Consider the following 22,638-nt stretch of genomic DNA (forward strand, 5'->3'; position numbering starts at 1 on the left):
AGTTGTTCTATCTCTGTTTGTGTTAGTTTAGGTAGGTAGTGTGTTTCTAGGAATTCATCGATTTCTTTTATGTTTTCAAATTTGAATATAATTTTTCATAGTAACCTGATATGATTCTTTTAATTTCAGTTGGGTCTGTTGTAATATCACCCCTCTTATTTTTTATTTGTGTTATTTGCTTCCTCTCCTGTTTTTCTTTTGTCAGTTTGGCCAGTGGTTTATCAATTTTGTTGATTTTTTCAAAAAACCAGCTTTTGGTCTTGTTAATTCTTTCAATTGTTTTTCTGTTTTCTATTTCATTTAGTTCAGCTCTAATGTTTATAATTTGTTTTCTTCTGGTGACTGTGGGTTTCTTTTGTTGCTCTCTATTTGTTCAAGTTGTAGGGATAATTCTTTGATTTTGGCCCTTTCTTCTTTTTGGATGTGTGCATTTATTGATATAAACTGGCCTTTGAGCACCGCTTTTGCTGTGCCCCAGAGGTTCTGATACGAATTGTTTTTATTCTCATTGGATTCTCTGAGTTTCATTATTCCATCCTTAATGCCTTCTATAATCCAGTCTTTTTTAAGCAGAGTATTGTTCAGTTTCCAAGTGTTTGATTTCTTTTTCCTGCTTTTCCTGTTACTGATTTGCACTTTTATGGCCTTATGGTCAGAGAAGATGCTTTGTAATATTTCAATGTTTTGGGTTCTGCTAAGGCTTGTTTTATGACCTAATATGTGGTCTATTCTAGAGAATGTTCCATGTGCACTAGAAAAGGAAGTATACTTGGTTCCTGTTGGGTAGAATGTTCTGTATATGCCTACGAGGTCAAGTTGGTTGATTGTGGCATTTAGATCTTCCGTTTCTTTACTGAGCTTCTTTCTGTGAATGTCCTGTCCTTCACTGAAAGTGGTGTGTTGAAGTCTCCTACTATTATTGTGGAGGTGTCTATCTCACTTTTCAGTGCTGATAGAGTTTGTTTTGTATATCTTGCAGCCCTGTCATTGGGTACATAAATATTTAATATGGGTATGTCTTCTTGGTGTATTGTCCCTATAATCATTATATAGTGTCCTTCCTTATCCTTTCTAATGGATTTAACTTTAAAGTCTATTTTGTCAGAAAGTAGTATTGCCACTCCTGCTCTTTTTTGATTGTTGTTTGCTTGATATATTTTTTTCCATCCTTTGAGTTTTAGTTTGCTTGTGTCTCTAAGTCTAAGGTGTGTCACTTGTAGACAGCATATAGAGGATCTTGTTTTTTAATCCATTCTGCCACTCTCTGTCTCTTTATTGGTGCATTTAGTCCATTTCCATTCAGGGTAATTATGGATAATTTAGTGCTATCATTTTGATGTCTTTTTTTGTGTGTTGTTGATAGTTTCTTTTTTCCACTTAATTTTACGTGCTGAGTAGATTTTCTTTATATATTGTCCTTTCCTCATATTTGTTGTTGTTGATTTTGTTTCTGCTGAGTCTGTATTTTTCCCTTGTATTTTATTTTGATGAGGAGGATAGTTTGTCTCCTTTGTGGTTGCCTTATTATTTACCCTTATTTTTCTAAATTTAAAACTAACTTTATTTCTTTGTATCGTCATATCTTCCTCTCCATATGGAAAGTGTATGCTTACATTTTTTTAGTCCCTCTTTATTATTTTAATGTTGTCTTCTTTTATATAATAACATCGCTGTTAACCTGTTTGGGGCTTTTTTTTTTTTTTTAATAAACTTGCTTTTCTTTTTTGGATTTCCCTGTCTGAGTTGACTTCTGGTTGCTCTGCCCAGTGTTCTAGTCTTGGGTTGATACCTGATATTATCGAACCAAAGAACTCCCTTTAGTATTTCTTTTATTCTAACCAAAGAACTCCCTTTAGTATTTCTTGAAGTTTTGGTTTGGTTTTTATGAATTCCCTCAACTTGTGTTTATCTGGAAATGTCTTAATTTCACCTTCATATTTGAGACAGTTTTGCTAGATATATGATTCTTGGCAGGCATTTTTTTTCCTTCAATTTTTAAAATATGTCATCCCATTGCCTTCTTGCCTGCATGATTTCTGTGAGTAGTCCAAGCTTATTCTTATTGGGTCTCCTTTGTGGGTGACTTTTCATTTATCCCTCGCTGCTCTTATAATTCTCTGTTTATCTTTGGTTTGGGCAAGTTTGATTATAATATCTCTTGGTGACTTTCTTTTCAGATCTATCTTATGTGGAGTTCAATGAGCATCCTGGGTAGATATCTTCTCATCTTTCATAATATCAGGGAAGTTTTCTGCCAACAAATCTTCCACAATTGTCTCTTTATTTTCTGTTATCCCTGGTTCTGGTACTCCAATCACTCACAGGTTATTTCTCTTGATAGAGTCCCACATGATTCTTAAGGTTTCTTCATTTTTTTTAATTCTTTTATCTGATTTTTCTTTAAATATATTATCACCAAGTGATTCATCTTCGAGTTCAGAAATTCTGGCTTCTACTTGCTCAATTCTGCTCCTCTGACTTTCTACTGAGTTGTCTAATTCTGTAATTTTGTTGTTAGTCTTCTGAGTTTCTGATTGCTGTCTGTCTATGGATTTTTCCAGCTTATTAAACTTCTAATTATGTTCCTGAATAATCTTTCTAATTTCTTCAGTTGCTTTATCTGTGTGTTCCTTGGCTTGTTCTGTGTATTGCCTCATTTCCTTCCTGATGTCTTGAAGGGTTCTGTATATTAAACTTTTGTATTCTGCATCCGGTAAATCCAGGAATGCACTTTCATCTAGAAGATCCCTGTATTCTTTGTTTTGAGAGTCTGTTGAGGTGATTATGGTCTGTTTCTTTATGTGACTTGATATTGACTGTTGTCCCCGAGCTATCTATAAGTTACTGTATTAGTTTATGCTTGCTTACTGTGTCGTAGCTTCTTGCTTTGTTTTGTTTTGATATACCCCTATGGGTTGCTTGAGTGAGCTAGCTTGATTATTTTCACCTTTGGAGCTCTTGTGCCCTGTCCTCAGCTGGCTAGAGCTGTTATCAGGTATATCAGTCTAGGAGTCCATTCAGTTTTCTTGCATGAATTCAGCTCAGGTTTCCAGGTAGCTGATCATCAAGTGTGTGGTACAGGCTCTGTCCTACAGTCTTAGAGGAGCAGGGGTGATTGGCGTATATACTGGTATCTTATTGCAGCAGGGGTCATGCTCTGAACAAGGCAGGGGGCTGAGAACTGACCCCCGAGTATCTCTGAGGAAAACGCGTCCCTGTTCCCTAAAGCATGCTGGTGGTGGGTAGGTTCTGCAGACGGACCATGGACACCCAAAGCTTTTGGTTGTAAGGATTGGGATGTACCAGTCATCTTTGGACCCCTGTCGCAGGTGGCTGGGTGACCTGAGTGGAGCTCCCAGCCCTTAAGTCCCTGATGTGGGTAGGTGAGGACCTTGTTTAATAGGCAAAGCAATGTCAAACGTCAAGCACCCACCTCTCCACTGCACAGCTGAAATGCTTGGAGTTTGCCAACAAGGGCCTATTCTCCTGAAATAGGCCCACACCGGTCCATGCAGAAGGGAAAGGTGCTCAAGGACCACAGACGGTTTATGCCTGGACAGGAGCCGCTTCTGTCCTGAGCTCCCCCAATTAATGGAGCTAGCACTTTATCTTTTCCCCCCAATTGCAAATTCTTTCCTTCCCCAAAGTTGGGAGGATGGCTCTAGGTGCTTAACAGGCCCCATCTCAAGCCCAGGGATTCAGCCGCTGAAACCGGCTTGGGGGTGGTGGGGGGGTGTGGTAAAATATACGCAAGTACTTAGCTTTTGCCGAGAGCGCCGTTCTCCTCAGGTTCTGGAGGTGTGAGTAGGCTTTGCGGCTGGCTGCTTCTCCCTGAGGAAACTGTGGCCGAACACTAGTACTAGCCCTCCGCCGCTGCTGCTCCAGGAATGGTGCCTGAGGGCTCCCCACAATTAAGGTCCGGTTACTCCTCTCCACTTCTGAACGTCTCTTTCTTCCCTTGCCCCTCAGCTCGTTGTCTAAGCTTGCCTTTGATGCTTAGGGCTCCCAGCTTGTCACAAACATACTCATTTCACTTGGTTTTTCAGGTCTTTGTCGTAAAGAGGGCTTACTGGAAGTGTCTGTCTGTTCCGCCGTCTTGGCTCCGCCTCACTAATAATTTAATTAAAAAAATAAACCAAACCCATTGCTGTCGAGTCAGTTCTGACTTGTAGCGACCCTATAGCACAAGGTATAACTCTGCCACATAGAGTTTCCAAGGAGCACCTGGTGGATTCAAACTGCGACCTTTTAGTTAGCAGCTGTAGCTCTTAACTATTACGCCATTGGGGTTTCCGATAATTGAATAGCAGCCTGCAGCTCATAAAACACTTTTTCTTACATTTTCTTCCATCCTCACAACAACCTGTGAAGCTGTAGGTCAGATAGTGTTCATGCCCATTACAGGGACGAGGACTTGCCCAAGGTCACAAAGCTCACCAGTTTGTATCTTTTTTTATTTTACTTAGTGGTATATGATTTTATTTTCAGTTTTTATCCTCCTGTGTTTAGGACACTTCCTGTGTGCGTGAAAATTACGTATCAAATCATTTCTTTCTGAAAAACATCTAATTTCTTACTACACTGTAAAAATGAGTTTGAAGTATATAAGTCTATAGAAGTTTTTTTATTAAGCATTTATATTGCATGAGTCTGAGTGTGGTTTACTTTTCTTGAGCAAATGCTTTTCAAGAGCTACACTGACTCTAAAACTGTCTTTTGAAAAAGAGTGAAAAACGAGAGCCTATGTTTGAGAAACTCAGTTCTCTGTTGGCATTAGACATGGTTTGATCTTATTACGCTTGTCATATTTGGAAACTTAGACTAGAGGTTCCCCATCTATCTTATTAAAGGTGACTGATTCCATAAAGTGACATTAAGAAGCTTCATTTAATTGTTAGCAAAATCTTTTGTAAGGCATGTGGGTTACAACTGAGTGTGATAGGCAGCACAAAGAAAGATCATTGTCAGTCCACACAGGTAAGACCACACTGAATCTCATCTTCTCAGTTTTGCCACCCGTCAGCCACCAGAGAACCCACAGAGCTTGGCTACCTGGTGTTTTGGCCTTGCCAGTGACACATGTGAGTGTACACATGCATGTGAGCCATGGTGCTCTCCTGTAGTGAGGCAGAATGTTCTGTTGGACCTCATTCATATGCAGCATTGCTTACCATGCTGGAAACGAATAGAAAGTGGATGGGATGGGATTGCTAGCCATTTCAAGACCTTTCCCATTTTTGAGGGATTATAAAGAAAATAAAATAGAGGCGTGCCCACCTTTAGTCCTGGTTTACTATGTACTTGATTGGCTTGATGCAGAATGAAATGATGCATATAAATAGCCCTATCGGTGTTCTGCTTTGATATATGTATTTTAAAGCATCACAATTTCCCATTGTTTGTTTTCACACATGCTTACAGTGGCATTGTACTCATCAAAACGTGCACATTCAGTTCTGAGGCAAGGCTTTCTCTTCTGAAGAATGTGACCGAGACCCCAGATTCTCCTGCCTGCTTTTCACATTTTGCTGGTGGTAGTTAATTTTATATTTTCTGTTAAAATTAGATGTTTTCTTTTTAAACTCTTTCTGGCTCCTTGACTCAACGGCATTTTTAGGTACAACGTGGTAGTTTAGCCTTATACTATTTTAGTAAGAAGGGCTTCTATCTCTTAACAGTTGCTGGTATTGACAATTTGTAGGGTTTGCAAATAACTGATAAACAGCACCTTATACGTACATGCTATTTTCTAAAAAACATTGGGAAAGGAGTTAGGGTTAGAGTTTAAAAACAATGTGAACTTCATAATTAATGTTTTAGTCAGCTTTGCTCTGTAAAGTATTTTTATATAATTGTGAACCGATATAGTGATTCCAACATTGCTTTGGGGGAAAAACAAACTCATAATAAATAAAAATGAGCCTTAACATTTCTGTAGCATTTGCCATTTTACAAAACTCTTTCATCTCCATCAAAGGGTAGTAAATTAGTGGTCCAGCTAACTATATGCTACAAAAAGTATACAGGAGTATAACAATGATCTTTTAAAATGTACAGTACATCCAGTTTTATCACTCACCTTCCTAAAACCCATAGATGACTTTTCAATGCATTTAGAGAACAGTCCAAACTCCTTCACTTAATCTCACTCCTCATCAGTATCATTTTCTATCCCATAGTCCAGTCCAATCCCTGTTTGAAGAGTTGGCTCTGGGAATGGTTCCTGTCTTGGGCTAACAAAAGGTCTGGGGACCGTGACCTCTGGGGTCCTTCTAGTCTCAGTAGGACCATTAAGTCTGGTCTTTTTATGAGAATTTGATGTCTGCTTACCACTGCTCTCCTGCTCCTTCAGGGGTTCTCTGTTGTGTTCCCTGTCAGGGCAGTCATAGGTTGTAGCCAAGCACCATCTAGTTCTTCTGGTCTCAGGCTGATGTAGTCTCTGGTTTTTGAGGCCCTTTCTATCTCTTGGGCTCATAATTACCTTGTGTCTTTGGTGTTTTTCATTCTCCTTTGTTCCAGGTGGGTTGAGACCAATTGATGCATCTTAGATGGCCGCTTACTAGCGTTTCAGACCTGAGACGCCGCTCTCCAAAGGGGGATGCAGAATGTTTTCTTAATAGATTTTATTATGCCAGTTGACCTAGATGTCCCCTGAAACTGTGAGGCCCTTCATAATCTCACCCCATCTTCCCCCTAGCCTCATCTCCTGCCATACTTTACATCACTCATTCTTCTCTGACCATATTGATGATCTCTCACTAAGTTCTGTGAACCATTCACATACCTTCTCACCTTAAGGCTGTTGCACTGGCTGCTCCCTCTTCCTGGAATATTCATTGCTCTACTTTTTTGCATAGCTGGCTTCTCTCCGTTCAGTTACCTGGTATTAATGTAATTTCCTTAGAGAAGGTGTTCCCTGCTCACTCCATCATAACCCCAGGTTGGTTCCCTTCTTAACAATCATTTCAGTTTGTATATTACCTGTGTAGTTGCCTGCTTGTTTACAGTCTGCCTCTACTAGGTCGGGGACACTACCTGTCTTGTTCCCATTGTATTGAATACCTTGCATAGGATTCAAACTTTGCTATGCAACAAAGAAGAAAAGATTATGTGGGCCCGTAAACAGTGACTCATTCAGCAACTGTGTAATCAGTACTTACCAAATTGGGATGCAACCGTTGATAAAAACCAAACAAGGAAATAATGATCTTTCCCGGAAGCATATCTTTTGTTGTTGTTAGTTGCTGTAGAATCAGCTTCGAAACATGGTGACCTTACAGATTAGTATACTGTTTAATTAGAAAATAGGGAAACCTTAACTCAGGACAAGATCCTGTGTAAAGAAATGCTCACATGTATCCTCTGTCTGTTCATACCCTTGGTCCTTCTTTTCTTCTGTAAGTGGAAAGTGAAACTTTCATTGACGCAGCCTCCTGCATTGTCCACTGGCTCCGAAGTGAGAGCAATAACAGCTTTAAACATTTTACAGTTCCAATTACAAATTATTTAGCTGTTTATTTTATGAACCCATTCATGATATTTTATGGGCGGAAGTGATGGCATATGTAAGATTTAAGATTTTTTCACTCGGATATAGACATTTATGTAATATTTAGACTCTGAATCTATGAACAGGCTGCATCAAAAATTAAAGATAGGATTTGATTGATTTTCAAAGGATGGTCAAATTTTGTTTATGTTTTTGAAATAATTTTGAGTGCCTCACCTACCACATTACCCCTGACTCTAGCATCTACCTCTTGAAGCTTATTCAAAAATTCTGGGAAAGGTACAGTTAAAAGAGATGGGGTCAGGCCTGTTCTACACATTCACATACAGATAAACTCCATTCTCCTCAGCCTGTGCCGGTGTTTCTTGCTGCCAGATGGCACTGACAGGTGTTTCTGAAGAGTCTGCCTGGTGGTGCTGGTCCGCTGCTGGTCCAGGATGTTCTCTACGAGAAGATGATCCTGGTTCCTAGGGCTAAGCTGGACTGTGCTTAGGCAACTATGGTTGGAATGTTTAATGTTCTTTTCAGGTCACATATATCACCATTTCCCTGACATTAGCTGGTCCTAGGATACTGCATAGAAATTGGCCTTCCCTCTCCACTTATTCACCCCTATATGTCAGCTACCTTTTTTCTTTTCTTCTCCTTTTTTTTTTTTTTTTACTATCAAACACAAAGTGCTTGATTATATTCCCTTTAACTGGTAGGAGGCTTCTAGTAAAATTTTGTAGGACCTTAAAACAGAGTCTATTTCCATGACTCAAATGTAATTTTCCAGCAACTCTCAGGGAAAGAAATAGGGAAGAGAAAACACAAAAGTAAAAACAAAATTATTATCTGATGACGCAGTCTAGTATATGAAGTACATGATGTCAATGGTTTTGTTAATTTTCTTACCTCTAAAATATGTGTCCATTCTCAAAAACTTGCCATGATATTATAATTTATTCTGACTACCAGCTTCTTGTACATGAACTTTATTCCATAAAGACTCTCTAATCTGTAATACCAACTCACCAAAACTATTAAGATTCTGCCCTGGAAGGAAGACTTCATTTTTGGTGCTTTCCCAGATATGAAGATGAAAATTCTAATCAGTTCTTTATATGATTGCTTTATATGAGTAGATTTTTCCTAATATTCAGAAAGACTAGGGGTCCATCAAACCAAAAAAAACCTAAAAGCCCATTGCCGTTGAGTTGATTCTGACTCAGTGACACACTATTGTTTTGTCTTTTTTCAAAGATAGGCTTTTCATACGCTTATTTACCAAAAAACGAACACTTTGCTACAGAGTTGATTCGTAGTGATTATGGAATTAAAAATTGGCTTTTGTAGAGAGGAACTTAATTCTAATAGAGTGTTGATCAACTGAAGTGTTTTTTAATTTTTCCTTAAAGTTGTAGAGCGTTTTTAGAAATTTGGGATTATTTCCAAAAGAAAACAATGATAGAGCAACTAACATTTGCAAAACAGAAGCCAGAGATTAGAAAGTATTTAATTGCTCTATCTGTGCTGATACAGTCGCCACTAGTCACATACAGCTGTTTAAATTTACATTAATTGAAATCAAATTAAAAATTCATTTCTTCAGTTACACTAGCCGTATTTCAAGTGCTCAGTCATCACATATGACTAATGGGTACCGTATTGGACAGCACAAATATATAAGATTTCCATCATTGCAGAAGTTCTAGTGGACAGTGCAAGTGAAACCTTGTCCTGGTTAGAATGCAATGTAGCGTGGGAAATTAGGAGGATCAGAGGCAGCGTCAAACTAATGAATGTCAGAGGAACAAGAACAGACATGAAAGACATTTTGCAATCTTTTTAGTGCACAAAATTGGGATGGGAGGCCATCACTGTTTTGTGTTTTTTTTTTTTATTAACTTTTATTAAGCTTCAAGTGAACGTTTACAAATCCAATCAGTCTGTCACATATAAGTTTACATACATCTTTCTCCGTACTCCCACTTGCTTTTCCCCCATTGAGTCAGCCCTTTCAGTCTCTCCTTTCGTGACAATTTTGCCAGCTTCCCTCTCTCTCTATCCTCCCATCCCCCCTCCAGGCAAGAGCTGCCAACACAGTCTCAAGTGTCCACCTGATATAATTAGCTCACTCTTCATCAGCATCTCTCTCCCACCCGCTGACCAGTCCCTTTCATGTCTGATGAGTTGTCTTCGGGGATGGTTCCTGTCCTGTGCCGACAGAAGGTCTGGGGAGCATGGCCGCTGGGATTCCTCTAGTCTCAGTCAGACCATTAAGTATGGTCTTTTTATGAGAATTTGGGGTCTGTATCCCACTGATCTCCTGTTCCCTCAGGAGTTCTCTGTTGTGCTCCCTGTCAGGGCAGTCATCGATTGTGGCCAGGCACCAACTAGTTCTTCTGGTCTCAGGATGATGTAGGTCTCTGGTTCATGTGGCCCTTTCTGTCTCTTGGGCCCTTAGTTGTCGTGTGACCTTGGTGTTCTTCATTTTCCTTTGCTTGAGGTGGGTTGAGACCAATTGATGCATCTTAGATGGCCGCTTGTTAGCATTTAAGACCCCAGATGCCACATCTCAAAGTGGGATGCAGAATGTTTTCATAATAGAATTATTTTGCCAATTGACTTAGAAGTCCCCTCAAACCATGTTCCCCAGACCCCCGCCCCTGCTCCGCTGACCTTTGAAGCATTCATTTTATCCTGGAAACTTCTTTGCTTTTGGTCCAGTCCAATTGAGCCGACCCTCCATGTATTGAGTGTTGTCTTTCTCTTCACCCAAAGCAGTTCTTATCTACTGATTAATCAATAAAAAACCCTCTCCCTCCCTCCCTCCCTTCCTCCCCCCTTTGTAACCACAAAAGTATGTGTTCTTCTCAGGTTTACTATTTCTCAAGATCTTATAGTAGTGGTCTTATACAATATTTGTCCTTTTGCCTCTGGCTAATTTCGCTCAGCATAATGCCTTCCAGGTTCCTCCATGTTATGAAATGTTTCACAGATTCGTCACTGTTCTTTATCGATGCGTAGTATTCCATTGTGTGAATATACCACAATTTATTTACCCATTCATCCGTTGATGGACACCTTGGTTGCTTCCAGCTTTTTGCTATTGTAAACAGAGCTGCAATAAACATGGGTGTGCATGTATCTGTTTGTGTGAAGGCTCTTGTATCTCTAGGGTATATTCCGAGGAGTGGGATTTCTGGGTTGTATGGTAGTTCAACTTCTAACTGTTTAAGATAATGCCAGATAGATTTCCAAAGTGGTTGTACCATTTTACATTCCCACCAGCAGTGTATAAGAGTTCCAACCTCTCCGCAGCCTCTCCAACATTTATTATTTTGTGTTTTTTGGATTAATGCCAGCCTTGTTGGTGTGAGATGGAATCTCATCGTAGTTTTAATTTGCATTTCTCTAATGGCTAATGATCGAGAGCATTTTCTCATGTATCTGTTGGCTGCCTGAATATCTTCTTTAGTGAAATGTGTGTTCATATCCTTTGCCCACTTCTTGATTGGGTTGTTTGTCTTTTTGTGGTTGAGTTTTGACAGAATCATGTAGATTTTAGAGATCAGGCGCTGGTTGGAGATGTCATAGCTGAAAATTCTTTCTCAGTCTGTAGGTGGTCTTTTTACTCTTTTGGTGAAGTCTTTAGATGAGCATAGGTGTTTGATTTTTAGGAGCTCCCAGTTATCGGGTTTCTCTTCATCATTTTTGGTAATTTTTTGTATTCTGTTTATGCCTTGTATTAGGGCTTCTACGGTTGTCCCAATTTTTTCTTCCATGATCTTTATCGTTTTAGTCTTTATGTTTAGATCTTTGATCCACTTGGAGTTAGTTTTGTGCATGGTGTGAGGTATGGGTCCTGTTTCATTCTTTTGCAAATGGATATCCAGTTATGCCAGCACCATTTGTTAAGAAGACCATCTTTTCCCCAATTAACTGACACTGGTCCTTTGTCAAATATCAGCTGCTCATACGTGGATGGATTTATATCTGGGTTCTCAATTCTGTTCCATTGGTCTATGTGCCTGTTGTTGTACCAGTACCAGGCTGTTTTGACTACTGTGGCTGTATAATAGGTTCTGAAATCAGGTAGAGTGAGGCCTCCCACTTCTTCTTTTTCAGTAATGCTTTGCTTATCCGGGGCTTCTTTCCCTTCCATATGAATTTGGTGATTTGTTTCTCTATCCCCTTAAAATATGACATTGGAATTTGGATCGGAAGTGCATTATACGTACAGATGGCTTTTGGTAGAATAGACATTTTTACTATATTAAGTCTTCCTATCCATGAGCAAGGTATGTTTTTCCACTTAAGTATGTCCTTTTGAATTTCTTGTAGTAGAGCTTTGTAGTTTTCTTTGTATAGGGCTTTTACATCCTTGGTAAGATTTATTCCTAAGTATCTTATCTTCTTGGGGGCTACTGTGAATGGTATTGATTTGGTTATTTCCTCTTCGGTGTTCTTTTTGTTGATGTAGAGGAATCCAAGTGATTTTTGTATGTTTATTTTATAACCTGAGACTCTGCCAAACTCTTCTATTAGTTTCAGTAGTTTTCTGCAGGATTCCTTAGGGTTTTCTGTGTATAAGATCATGTCATCTGCAAATCGTGATAACTTTACTTCTTCCTTGCCAATCCGGATACCCTTTATTTCTTTGTCTAGCCTAATTGCCCTGGCTAGGACTTCAAGTACGATGTTGAATAAGAGCAGTGATAAAGGGCATCCTTGTCTGGTTCCCATTCTCAAGGGAAATGCTTTCAGGTTCTCTCCATTTAGAGTGATATTGGCTGTTGGCTTTGCATAGATGCCCTTTATTATGTTGAGGAATTTTCCTTCGATTCCTATTTTGGTAAGAGTTTTTATCATGAATGGGTGTTGGACTTTGTCAAATGCCTTTTCTGCATCAATTGATAAGATCATGTGGTTTTTATCTTTTGTTGTATTTATGTGATGGATTACATTAATGGTTTTTCTGATATTAAACCAGCCTTGCATACCTGGTATAAATCCCACTTGATCATGGTGAATTATTTTTTTGATGTGTTGTTGGATTCTATTGGCTAGAATTTTCTTTTGTGTTTTTGTGATAATAACCTCCTCTCCTGCCATACATTTAGTAGAATTGAGTGTTTGAAAAGATCTTAGAGGTCAGTTAGAATGATTAACAAATTAATATTTGAACTGTTTTTTTTTTTCTCATTTTTGTTTACATGGAGTAGCTGGAAGCTCCCTACCTTGTTCTTTTTGTTAGGTGGTGTCGAGTCGATTCCAATTCATAGGAACCCTATAGGGCAGAGTAGAACCCCCCACAGTGTTTACAAGGAGCGGCTGGTGACGTCAAGCTGCTGACTTTTGATTAGCAGCCAAGCTTTTAACCACTGTACCACCAGGGCTCCAATGATAGGTTTGTTTAATAGGTTTGTTGAGAGCATTAAGGGAGAAAATTTATGTAAGCTAGGAAGAGAGTAAGCATTTTATAAGTTGGATTTATTGGCTACAATAATTTCTGATGCTACAAAACAAACACAAACTTAAATCTCTAAAGGGAAAAAAAGTTGTTTATGTATAGACTCATCATTCCACAGGGTAAACAAAAAATTCCCATTAGAGGTTGTACACCCAAATCTGCATGTGGCACTTTAGGTCAGGACCATGACAGAATGTGGGTGGTTGTGGACAGGACTGTAGATGGTTCATCAATGATGGGTTAAGCTCAAAGCATATCTTTTGCTCAAGCCCTCCATGATTCAGATGAGACATCTCAACAGCAGATTCACTAGCAGTTTAAATCCTACTTGTTGTCACTGAGTTGATTCCAACTCATAGTAACCTTATAGGACAGAGTAGAACTGCCCCATATGGTTTCCAAGGCTGTAAATTTTTAGAGAAGTGAACTGCCCCATCGGTGGGTAGGTTCCAACCACTGACCTTCCTGTTAGTAGCTGAGTGCTCAACCACTGCACCAAGAGGACTCCTTTTAAATTCCACACTTCTGATTTTTAGTATTCACAGCAGTATACTCCTTTGTACAGACTGATAATAAAGAATTGATAGATGGAAGATTATATAGAATATGTGAATAGACATAGAAGCATATAGTGATTAAGAGAATGGTTGGCAAAAGACGTACAGAACTGGATTTGAGTGCCAAGATTACACCTTCTTTTCTGTGCAATCATAGCCTTTCCAGCTTCAGTTTATTCATCTGGAAGATAGAGATAATAATACCCACTTCATTAGGTAGTTGTGATGACTAAAGGTGATAAACCACGTAAATCCCATTGTACAATGACTGTGGTGTAACAGTGGCTCATGAAATAGAGGAGGAGAAGGAAATACTGTGATCAGACAGGCACTGGTCCCCTTAATGCTGCTAATAGTCATTCAACTGGAAATTTTGGGGAGAAGGCAGAAAGCAGGTGAGATTAATACCTTTTCCCTCATGTTATTTTATGTAGATTCATTGATAATGGTGTCTTCCTAATAAAATCCCTCAGTGAATCATTTTCAATTTGAAAATGTTATGTCTTGAATAGAAACTAGTGATGTAAAAAGATTAATCACTCCCGTCCATCCCAAATTCGTTGAAAGATAATTGTTTACTCTTGGATAATGGGGTGAATCACATCAGCCAGATTTACTTTGTGTGGATTTTTAGGATTATTTCTTGTAGGGAGACCTAACAGCATGGGAAATACCTGGGATGTTGCTAATTTAAGTATTTTGTACAAACTCTGAAGTTGAAGATATTTCTGGAAAATATATCAAGTCAACAGTATCAATTATCCACAGATGGAAGAAGCTAGTTCTTGGAGAATGACTAATTTCTTAAGTCTGTAGAACCAGTCAATGTAGATGAGTGATAAGGGAGCCTTATAGGTAAGGATTTGAGCAGCCATATTCAGGGGTGTCAGGTGATCTCAGAACCGTTTAAACATATAGCAACTTACTTTAGATTTACGTATCTAAAAATGAAGGTACCAGGAGGCAATTCAATATAAAGATATATCTGCACATTTATATTTATATAAGCTTAAATTTATGTGTGTGTGTTGGTATCTGTATTTGTGTATATCTAAATAAATAAATAAAAGAAAAAAAATTTTGTTTTTTATCCATGTATGTATATATTTTTTTATGTATATATGTGTATGTATCCCAGTGTATACATATATGTTTAAGTACATTTTTCATGTTTTATTTATATTTATATATTTATTAATAGGAAATTCCATCTGATTTTAAGTAAAATAAAAATAATGTTATAAATTTCTGAGGTGGTTTTTGAATTGTGAAATACACCTTTCAGTCTGTTGAAGCAACATATTACTTACATATGGAATAGAATTCAATGGTAGGTTGCTGCACTGTTGTTAAAAACGAGAAATTCTGGGCCACTTGATGGGCAGACACTGTGAGTGTTTTGCACAGTGTCTGGCTCTGAAACCAGCTTTGGATCCTGCCTAGCTCTTTGGGCTTCCCTCCCAGGCTTCCTGATCAGAAAATTGAAGGCCAGCTGCTGCCTGTCATTAGGAAACTTAGTGAGAGTCAACATGGCCCTGGAAACTGGCTTAGGGCTGAGGGGGTAATGTCTGCACTCTGGCGAAAGAATCACCTAGAAAGGCACTTTGCTAATGCTGCTTAGAACTTGCCGAATAATATTCTTGTTCTGAAGCAGCCCCAGAGAGACAATCTACTGGTTTCAGAATGTTATATTTTTGTGTATATGTATCATATCTGAGGACTATGTGGACAAAGCTTGGAATGAGAGAATTGGGCATTCTTCGGTCTCGTCTAAACCTTATCATGGCTGAATGGAAGGACTCCCTTTATGTCACTCTGAGGCTTTAATCAAAATAGCTCCCTGCCATTTATAGCATTCCAATCATGGTCACCCTATCCTTTTTTTTAGCGTAGTAAAGCCTCAAGGGGGGGTTTATTTTGTTACTTCTTTTAATGAAGATAATCAGATTATGCCCTACAGCCTAACATTTGTTACTATTTATTTGGTCTAATATCTTGTTTGGTGCTGCTACATATGTTGTGCCTGTTCACATATGCTAAATTGCTAAACTCTCCTAAATTCCTCTAAGTGTTTTGGCTGAATTGTTCTTTTTTTTTTTTCTGGCAGTTGATTACCCAGGTTGTTCCTATACTGGGTATTCTGAACTTGCCCTACTTTTGTCAAACCATTTCATACAGTGTCATCTTTTTTGTTTAGCAAAGCCTATTGAATGAAAAAAAAAATGCTGACATTTGAGTGGAAAGGCCAGAGGCCTCAGGGAATGTCAGAGGAATTCTACAAATATCGTTTCTCAGTGGCCTAGACAATTGGGATCTCATATTTCTTGGGCAGCAGATGGAGGTGGTAAAAACTGAGCTTCTAAATGGCAAGAGTCTCTGAGTTAAAGGGCTTGGTGCTGTGCCATGCAAAAACCCTGCTTTTTTTCAGCCTGCAACAAGGGCGGAAGCCAGCTTTCAGACAAGATTGGGCCTCTCAGAGAAAAGAGAAACGCCAGTCAGTCGCCCTTGGGTGTCTAGTAATGATCATAGCTGTAAAAAATAATGGATCTGATGAAAAGGAATACCATTGTTATATTAACAGTATTAACATTCATTAACTCTATGGTGTGTGTGTGTATTTTCTCCCTTAGTTTTTAAACAATGCAGCTGATTGCATCTTGTTCTAACACATTTAACTTCCCCTTTCTCTTTCTTTCTCTCTCTCTGTCTATCCATCAATCTGTCACCCTACCCCTCTCTTTCTCCTAAACAGCCAAAGTGATGGTTTTCTTTGTAATCTTTTTTGTTTGGGGCAGGGGAGGTGTTTTTGTGGAAGGAAGTGAAATTTGATGTTTAGACTTTTTTAAATTGTCAGATGTCTTAATACGCTTTTATTAGTCTTTCCCTTGTTCTCTAATGTCACATTTTCTTCTGCCTCTGTAATCTCAAACATATGAAGCTTGTACACTGGCACAGCTCCTGACACACAGTGTTTAGTTGGTAATTTCTGAACAAATCTTGACGTAATTTATATTCTTACTTTTAGCAGGTCTAAATAATGTCCATGATTAACCAAACAATAAAAGGACAATCTTACCACGTTTCCCTGCTTGTTCAAACAACAATATAAAAAGCTGCTATCTAATAAATTTATGTCTTTAGCAGAGGAGTTATGAGTATTATCTCACATTTATAATTGCCGGCATTTTAATCATTCCTGTCATCCGTGGGGGAGGTGAAGCTGGGAAGAATTAGTTGGTCTACCACGTTGAATGTATTGTCATGGAGTTTTGAAAAAGAAGCAAAGAAACAAAAAAGCTACTCTTAGAATTCTATAATCATCTATCTGTGCTAAGGAAAAAAATAGTAACAGTTTTGCCCTTCTTCTAGTGTTTAAATAAATGTGCCCAATTATTTTAAACAGTTTCCACTGACTTGTCAAAATCATTGTGTATGATAATGGTTTGCCAATAGCAGGACTGTACAGAAATAAAAATACTGTACAGTAATTGATTTTGTTAGTTGAACAGCTGGCAGAACAGCCTAGATATTTACTTGGAAAGGATGTCCCCAGCCACAGTAAGATCGCTGTTGGGTTTTAGGGTACTAAAGCTCCAGTTTAGGCTGCCCTGGGCGTAAAACACATAGATGGTAACAGGCAAGTGAGTCAATAAAAGAAAATGAGGAAGAGATGAGACTTTTCACAGATGGACTGGAGTTTGGAGGCCATTTTTTTCTAGAACTTCCTTTTTGGAGTTCAAAATGGAAACCAGACAATATGCAGGAAGATGATTGTTTTATTTCATATGGTTTGTAATTAGCTATTCTGTTTCTTAGATGGAGTTTTGCTTTAATAAATGCCAGTAAGTAAAACCCCATTATAAAAAGAAAAGGATTCATTACCAAGATATAATACTTGCTAAAGTGCTTCAGTGGTAAAAGATCCTGCTGATTAGAATGCAGTGCTGATTATAATAAATACTGTCATTTGGCTTGTTTTTTGTCTAACATGTCTGGTTGGCATGTGCATCTGTATGTTTGGTGGTTTCATTGTTGCTCTCATAAATGGGTAATTTTAACAACAATTATAAGTTTATAATGTGTTCTCGCTCACCCCAACTGATTTCTCTAAGTGGGTTGTAAGTTATAGATTGGGCTTGCAAATATAAATGTTTCTGTGGATATTTTTGATGTTTATTTAATTCTGAGGATCTCGTGGTGGCATATATTTTCTTATAGGACATTCACAAAAAAAAGTTTTCCAAAGAAATGGTCAGTTGCAGTAAGCAGTAAACATGAATGGTAGGGTATGTTGACATAATTTCCTCATTTGTATTCCTCAAATTGTAGCCACTGATTCGTTGTACCTGCTAAATTGGACTTCCCAATTGACTGAGAGAGCAGTGCAGGTAAGACTATATCCCACTGATTTTTGTTTTCTAGCCCAGCTCCTGGCATGTAGTAAATATTAACTGAATACTTGTCAAAAAAAAAATTCCCTCCATAATTTATACCAGTTTTTGGTACATCCTTCATAGTATTGAACAAGTTTGTAGAAAAAAAAGAAACCATCATGTACAAATGTGAAGTGTGCTTGCTTTGCCATGTACATGTTTAAAACTTGAATATTTGCCATATTTACATATTATAACATTTGTCTGTACAGACAAATACTATGGAAGAGAAAAGCAATGCACTAAATTTTAAAATTATATGTCTCAGGTAGAAGATGACTCACCTTAAGTCCACTTGAAAGTCACTAGATTTACAGTTTTTATTCAGTTGTCTGGTGTATTCTAATAACCTCTGAGCATCATGTCTTTTCAGTCAGATAACTAGTAGTGATTGAGGAATTGAATTCTGGGGCCAAGCAAACCTGGGGCCAAATCCCAACCACATATCTGGCTGTTTGACCTTGGACAAGAGGCTTGATCTCTGAATATTTTGTGCTTGATGAGGATCCCATTAATATCCACAGTTCAGTTGCTGGCAAGATAAATGTGGTGATATATTTATTGTAAAGCCTTTAGGAAGTGATTAATGCATGGTCCCCAGCACCCAGTGCCATCGAGTCGATTCCGACTCGTAGCGACCCTATAGGACAGAGTAGAACTGCCCCATAGAGTTTGCAAGGAGCACCTGGCAGATCTGAACTGCTGACCCTTTGGTTAGCAGCCATAGCACTTAACCAGTACACCACCAGGGTTTCCTATAATTTTTATGGAAGCAGATTGCCACATTTTTCTCCTATGGAGTGGCTGGTGGGTTCGAACTGCTGACCTTTCAGTTAGCAACCAAGTGTTTAACCACTGTGCCGCCAGTGCTTAATGCATGCTAGGAACTCAAAAAAAGGCAGTTTTTGCTTGATTGAGCAGATTAAATTGATGAGTTTTATTTTGTAGAGCCTAGATTTGATCAAAGTTTAGCCTTTTATCAAATCCATCTTAATATTTGTTAATTGATATATTGGAATATAACTACTCTTTATATAATAGTGAGATAGAATTTTAAGTGTGATATTACCAGGGTATATTAATCACAGTGTAGATTTCTTAGTTATCAAATAAAATTCCATAGAATTTTACTCTCAGATCGGTTTCTGATAATTGTTAAGCCAATTTTACAGATTTTACAGGGTCAATCACAATATTTTAGCACATTTTCTGATTTTCAAATTAAAGATTATTTAACCAGTCAGTTCATGCAGCAATAATTTATTTCCAGATGCTGTGCTAGGTGCTGAAAATAGGAGATATAAATGGCACTTTCTCAGCTTTCAAGGTACTTAGAGTGTAAAAGAGACACTTTATTTTACTTATTTATTTTTTATTGTACTTTAGATGAAGATTTACAGGACAAACTAGCTTTTTATTAAATAGTTGGTACATATATTGTTTTATGACATTGGTTAACAACTCCATGACAAGTCAATACTCTCCCTTCTAGACCTTGAGTACCGTATTACCAGCTTTCCTGTTCACTCCTGCCTTCTAGTCCTTGCCCCTGGGCTGGTATGCCCCTTCAGTCTCGTTTCATCCTATGGGTCTGTTTAATCTTAGGCTGAAAGGTAAGCCTTCAGAGTGACTTTATTACTGACCTAAAAGGGTGTCCAGGGGTCATACACTTAGGGTTTCTCCAGTTTCTGTCAGACCAGTAAGTCTGGTCTTTTTTTTATGAGTTAGAAGTTCATGCTACATTTTTTTCCAACTCTGTCCAGGACCTTCTATTGCGATCCCTGTCAGAATAGTCAGTGGTGGTAGCCGGGCACCATCTAGTTGTACTGGACTCAGTCTGGTGGAGGCTGTGGTAATTGTGGTCCATTAGTCCTTTGGACTAATCTTACCCTTGTATCTTTAGTTTTCTTCATTTTTCCTTGCTCCTGAAGGAGGTGAGACCAGCGGAGTATCTTTCGTGGCTGCTCAAGGCTTTTAAGACCCCAGACGCTACTCACCAAAGTAGAGTGTAAAACGTTTTCTTTATAAACTATGTTATACCAGTTGAGCTAGATGTTCCCTAAGACCATGGTCCCCACAGCCAGAAAAGACATTTTAAATACATAAAACAGAGCAATCCATGAAAACAAGAGAAACTTGTGTAATATACAGAGGTAGCATAGTTGAAGTAATGATAAATATTGAGAGGGTGGACTTGAGTGGCTTCCAGTGGGAAACAAAGTCATGGTTGTGTTTGAAGATTCAGAGATCTGAACTAGGTTGGTGTGTTTGCGTGTCTACATGCATTTTGGCTTTGCCAGAGGGTAAAGTTGATAACTGGATAGAGAGAGGTGAGATAAAGTTGTAGAAGTGAGATCATAAAGGGACTAATAGTCAAGAGAGGTGTTCTTCTGTGCATCCAATGAGTCTATTCTTTGCCAGTTCAACAGAAGGGAATCATGATAACTAGCTCAGAGAGCAATATGCTGATGGGGATCTGTGTCCGTTATTATTCTGATATTGTTGAACCTTTGCTGGGCGGAAGGCATATGAGAGTGTTTAACGTATGTCTTAGGTTGGGTTCTTTAGAGAAGCAAAACCAGTGAAGAATCTGTTAGGAGTCAGAATCGGCTTGACAGCAATGGGTTTGGTTTTGGAAACCCTGGTGGCATAGTGGTTAAGTTCTATGGCTGCTAACCAAAAGGTCAGCAGTTTGAATCCATGAGGCACTCCTTGGAAACTCTATGGTGCAGTTCTAGTCTGTCCTATAGAGTCGCTATGATTTGGAATCAACTTGACAGCAATGGGTTTGTGTGTGTGTGTGTATGTATGTACCAAAAAAAAAAAAACAAAACCAAACCCAGTACCTCGAGTCGATTCTGACTCATAGCGACCCTATAGGACAGAGTAGAACTGCTCTCTAGAGTTTCCAAGGAGCACCTGGTGAATTCGAACTGCCAACCCTTTGGTTAGCAGCCGTAGCACTTAACTACTATGCCACCAGGGTTTCCAGTATATGTATGTATATATTTAGAGAGAGAGAGCGAGAGTGAGAGAAAGGTTTATATCAAGGAAATGGCTAACACGGTTATAGAGGCTGGAAAGTCCCAAGTCTGTGGGTCAGGCTGGAGGCTCCTCCTGACTCATGAAGCTGCAGGGGCTGGTGAACCCAAGATCAGCAGGTCAGCCAATGGGGTCTGGCTCACAGGCTGCAGAGGCTGACAAATCCCAAGATCAGTAGGTAGCTGGCAGGCTGCTGGCTCACAGACTAAAGAGGATGATGAATCCCAACATCGTCAGGTAAGCTGCTAGCTCAAGTCCCATGAACTAGAGGAGGTCCGACGAATAGGAGCCAGTTGCAGGATCCAGAGTGAGTGAAAACCCACGAACCTTGCCAGAAAGTCTATTGGATGTAGGCCACACCTCCAAGGAAACTCTCTTTCAACTGATTAGGTACTCACAGCAGAAGCTATCATTGAGATGATCACATTATATCAGATCTCATCATGAAAGTGACTGCATCATTATACAACTGCCAAGCTACATCATAACTGCCAAACAACTGAGAACCACGGCACAGCCAAGTTAGCACATAACCTTAATGATCACAACATGCAATGTGAGAACCCTGGAGAACTCTTTCAAGGTGACAGTAATAATTAAATGATATTTAGGGCCTAAAGGGAGCCCCTGGGTGGCACAGTAGTTAAGTGCTAGACTACTAACTAAAAGGTTGGTGGTTCAGACTCACCCAGAGGTGCCTAAGAAGTAAGACCTTGTGATCTGCTTCTGATAAGTCACAGCTTTGAAATGCTTATGCAACAGTTCTGCCCTGCACATACGGGAGGATCTCAGTGAGTCGGAACTGACTCCACAGCAACTCACAACAACAATACAACAGGGCCTAAAGTAACAACTTCTTTTTCCAGTCTGTTTACTCTTTGTCAGCATAAGCTTGGAACCACCAAGAAGGTATGTTGTTGTTCACTCTCTGTATCCCCAAAGCATGTTGCTCAGGCCTCTTACTACTTAGAGGATATGAAATGACTTGTTTCTGTGCCTGTCTCCACCATCCTTGAAGCCTTGCTGTCCCCAGTGCTCAGAATGGGCACTCAAACACTGTTCAAATTCTTTATCTCCTAGGCTGAGGAATTTTCAGTGACATTAAGAAAAAATAATCACTTTTTTAAAATCAATTAAATATGATTTTGGTTAGCATATTAATTATGTGTATGATTAAATTTTAGAGGATTCTGAGTTATTCAATTGTATTTTCATGGAGAATTTTTAAAAACCTTTTATTCAGAATTCATTGAACAAATACATGAAGTATATACTGGATGCTGGGGCTAGAACCATGAAAACACATGGTTTCTAATCTCAGATAGCTTCCAATTTTTGTCCTCTGATACATGCAAACAATTGAAATACAGTAAAAACAGGAATGTGAACCCAGTGCAGTCAGATGAAGCAGCACTCAAGTCTGCTTGAGATCATCAGAAAACTTTGGCAGAGGAGGTGTAACAGGATATTGTCAGGTGAGCATTCATGGAATGGCTCAGGAGTTTTATGGCAGAGTTAGAAACGAAAGGAGCAGGAAAGCCTCTTACCTCTCTGACCAGGTGGGAGAAGAGGAAACAAGATAGGTGCAGATGGAGTAAGTTTGTAAAGGAGATGCTGGCATTGAAGAAATGTATGCCT

The 22,638-nt window shown here is 38.9% G+C and overlaps 1 protein-coding gene across 2 annotated transcripts in view; it reads left to right on the forward strand.

Moving 5' to 3' along the window:
- Positions 1–22,638, forward strand: part of NAV3 (neuron navigator 3) — a 937,562-nt gene that overhangs the window by 288,543 nt on the left and 626,381 nt on the right. Inside the window, exons 1-2 of one of the 2 annotated variants that reach the window (XM_049883939.1) lie at positions 15,730–16,019; positions 17,855–17,913. The exons of the other annotated variant lie outside the window; for it this stretch is intronic. Coding sequence (XP_049739896.1) covers positions 15,929–16,019; positions 17,855–17,913 — 150 coding nt within the window. The 5' untranslated portion in view covers positions 15,730–15,928. Of the gene's footprint in view, positions 1–15,729; positions 16,020–17,854; positions 17,914–22,638 lie in introns of those variants that run through there. 2 annotated transcript variants of the gene reach the window in all.

This window comes from Elephas maximus, chromosome 4, assembly GCF_024166365.1.
Source record: "Elephas maximus indicus isolate mEleMax1 chromosome 4, mEleMax1 primary haplotype, whole genome shotgun sequence".
NCBI classification, from domain to species: Eukaryota; Metazoa; Chordata; class Mammalia; order Proboscidea; family Elephantidae; genus Elephas; species Elephas maximus.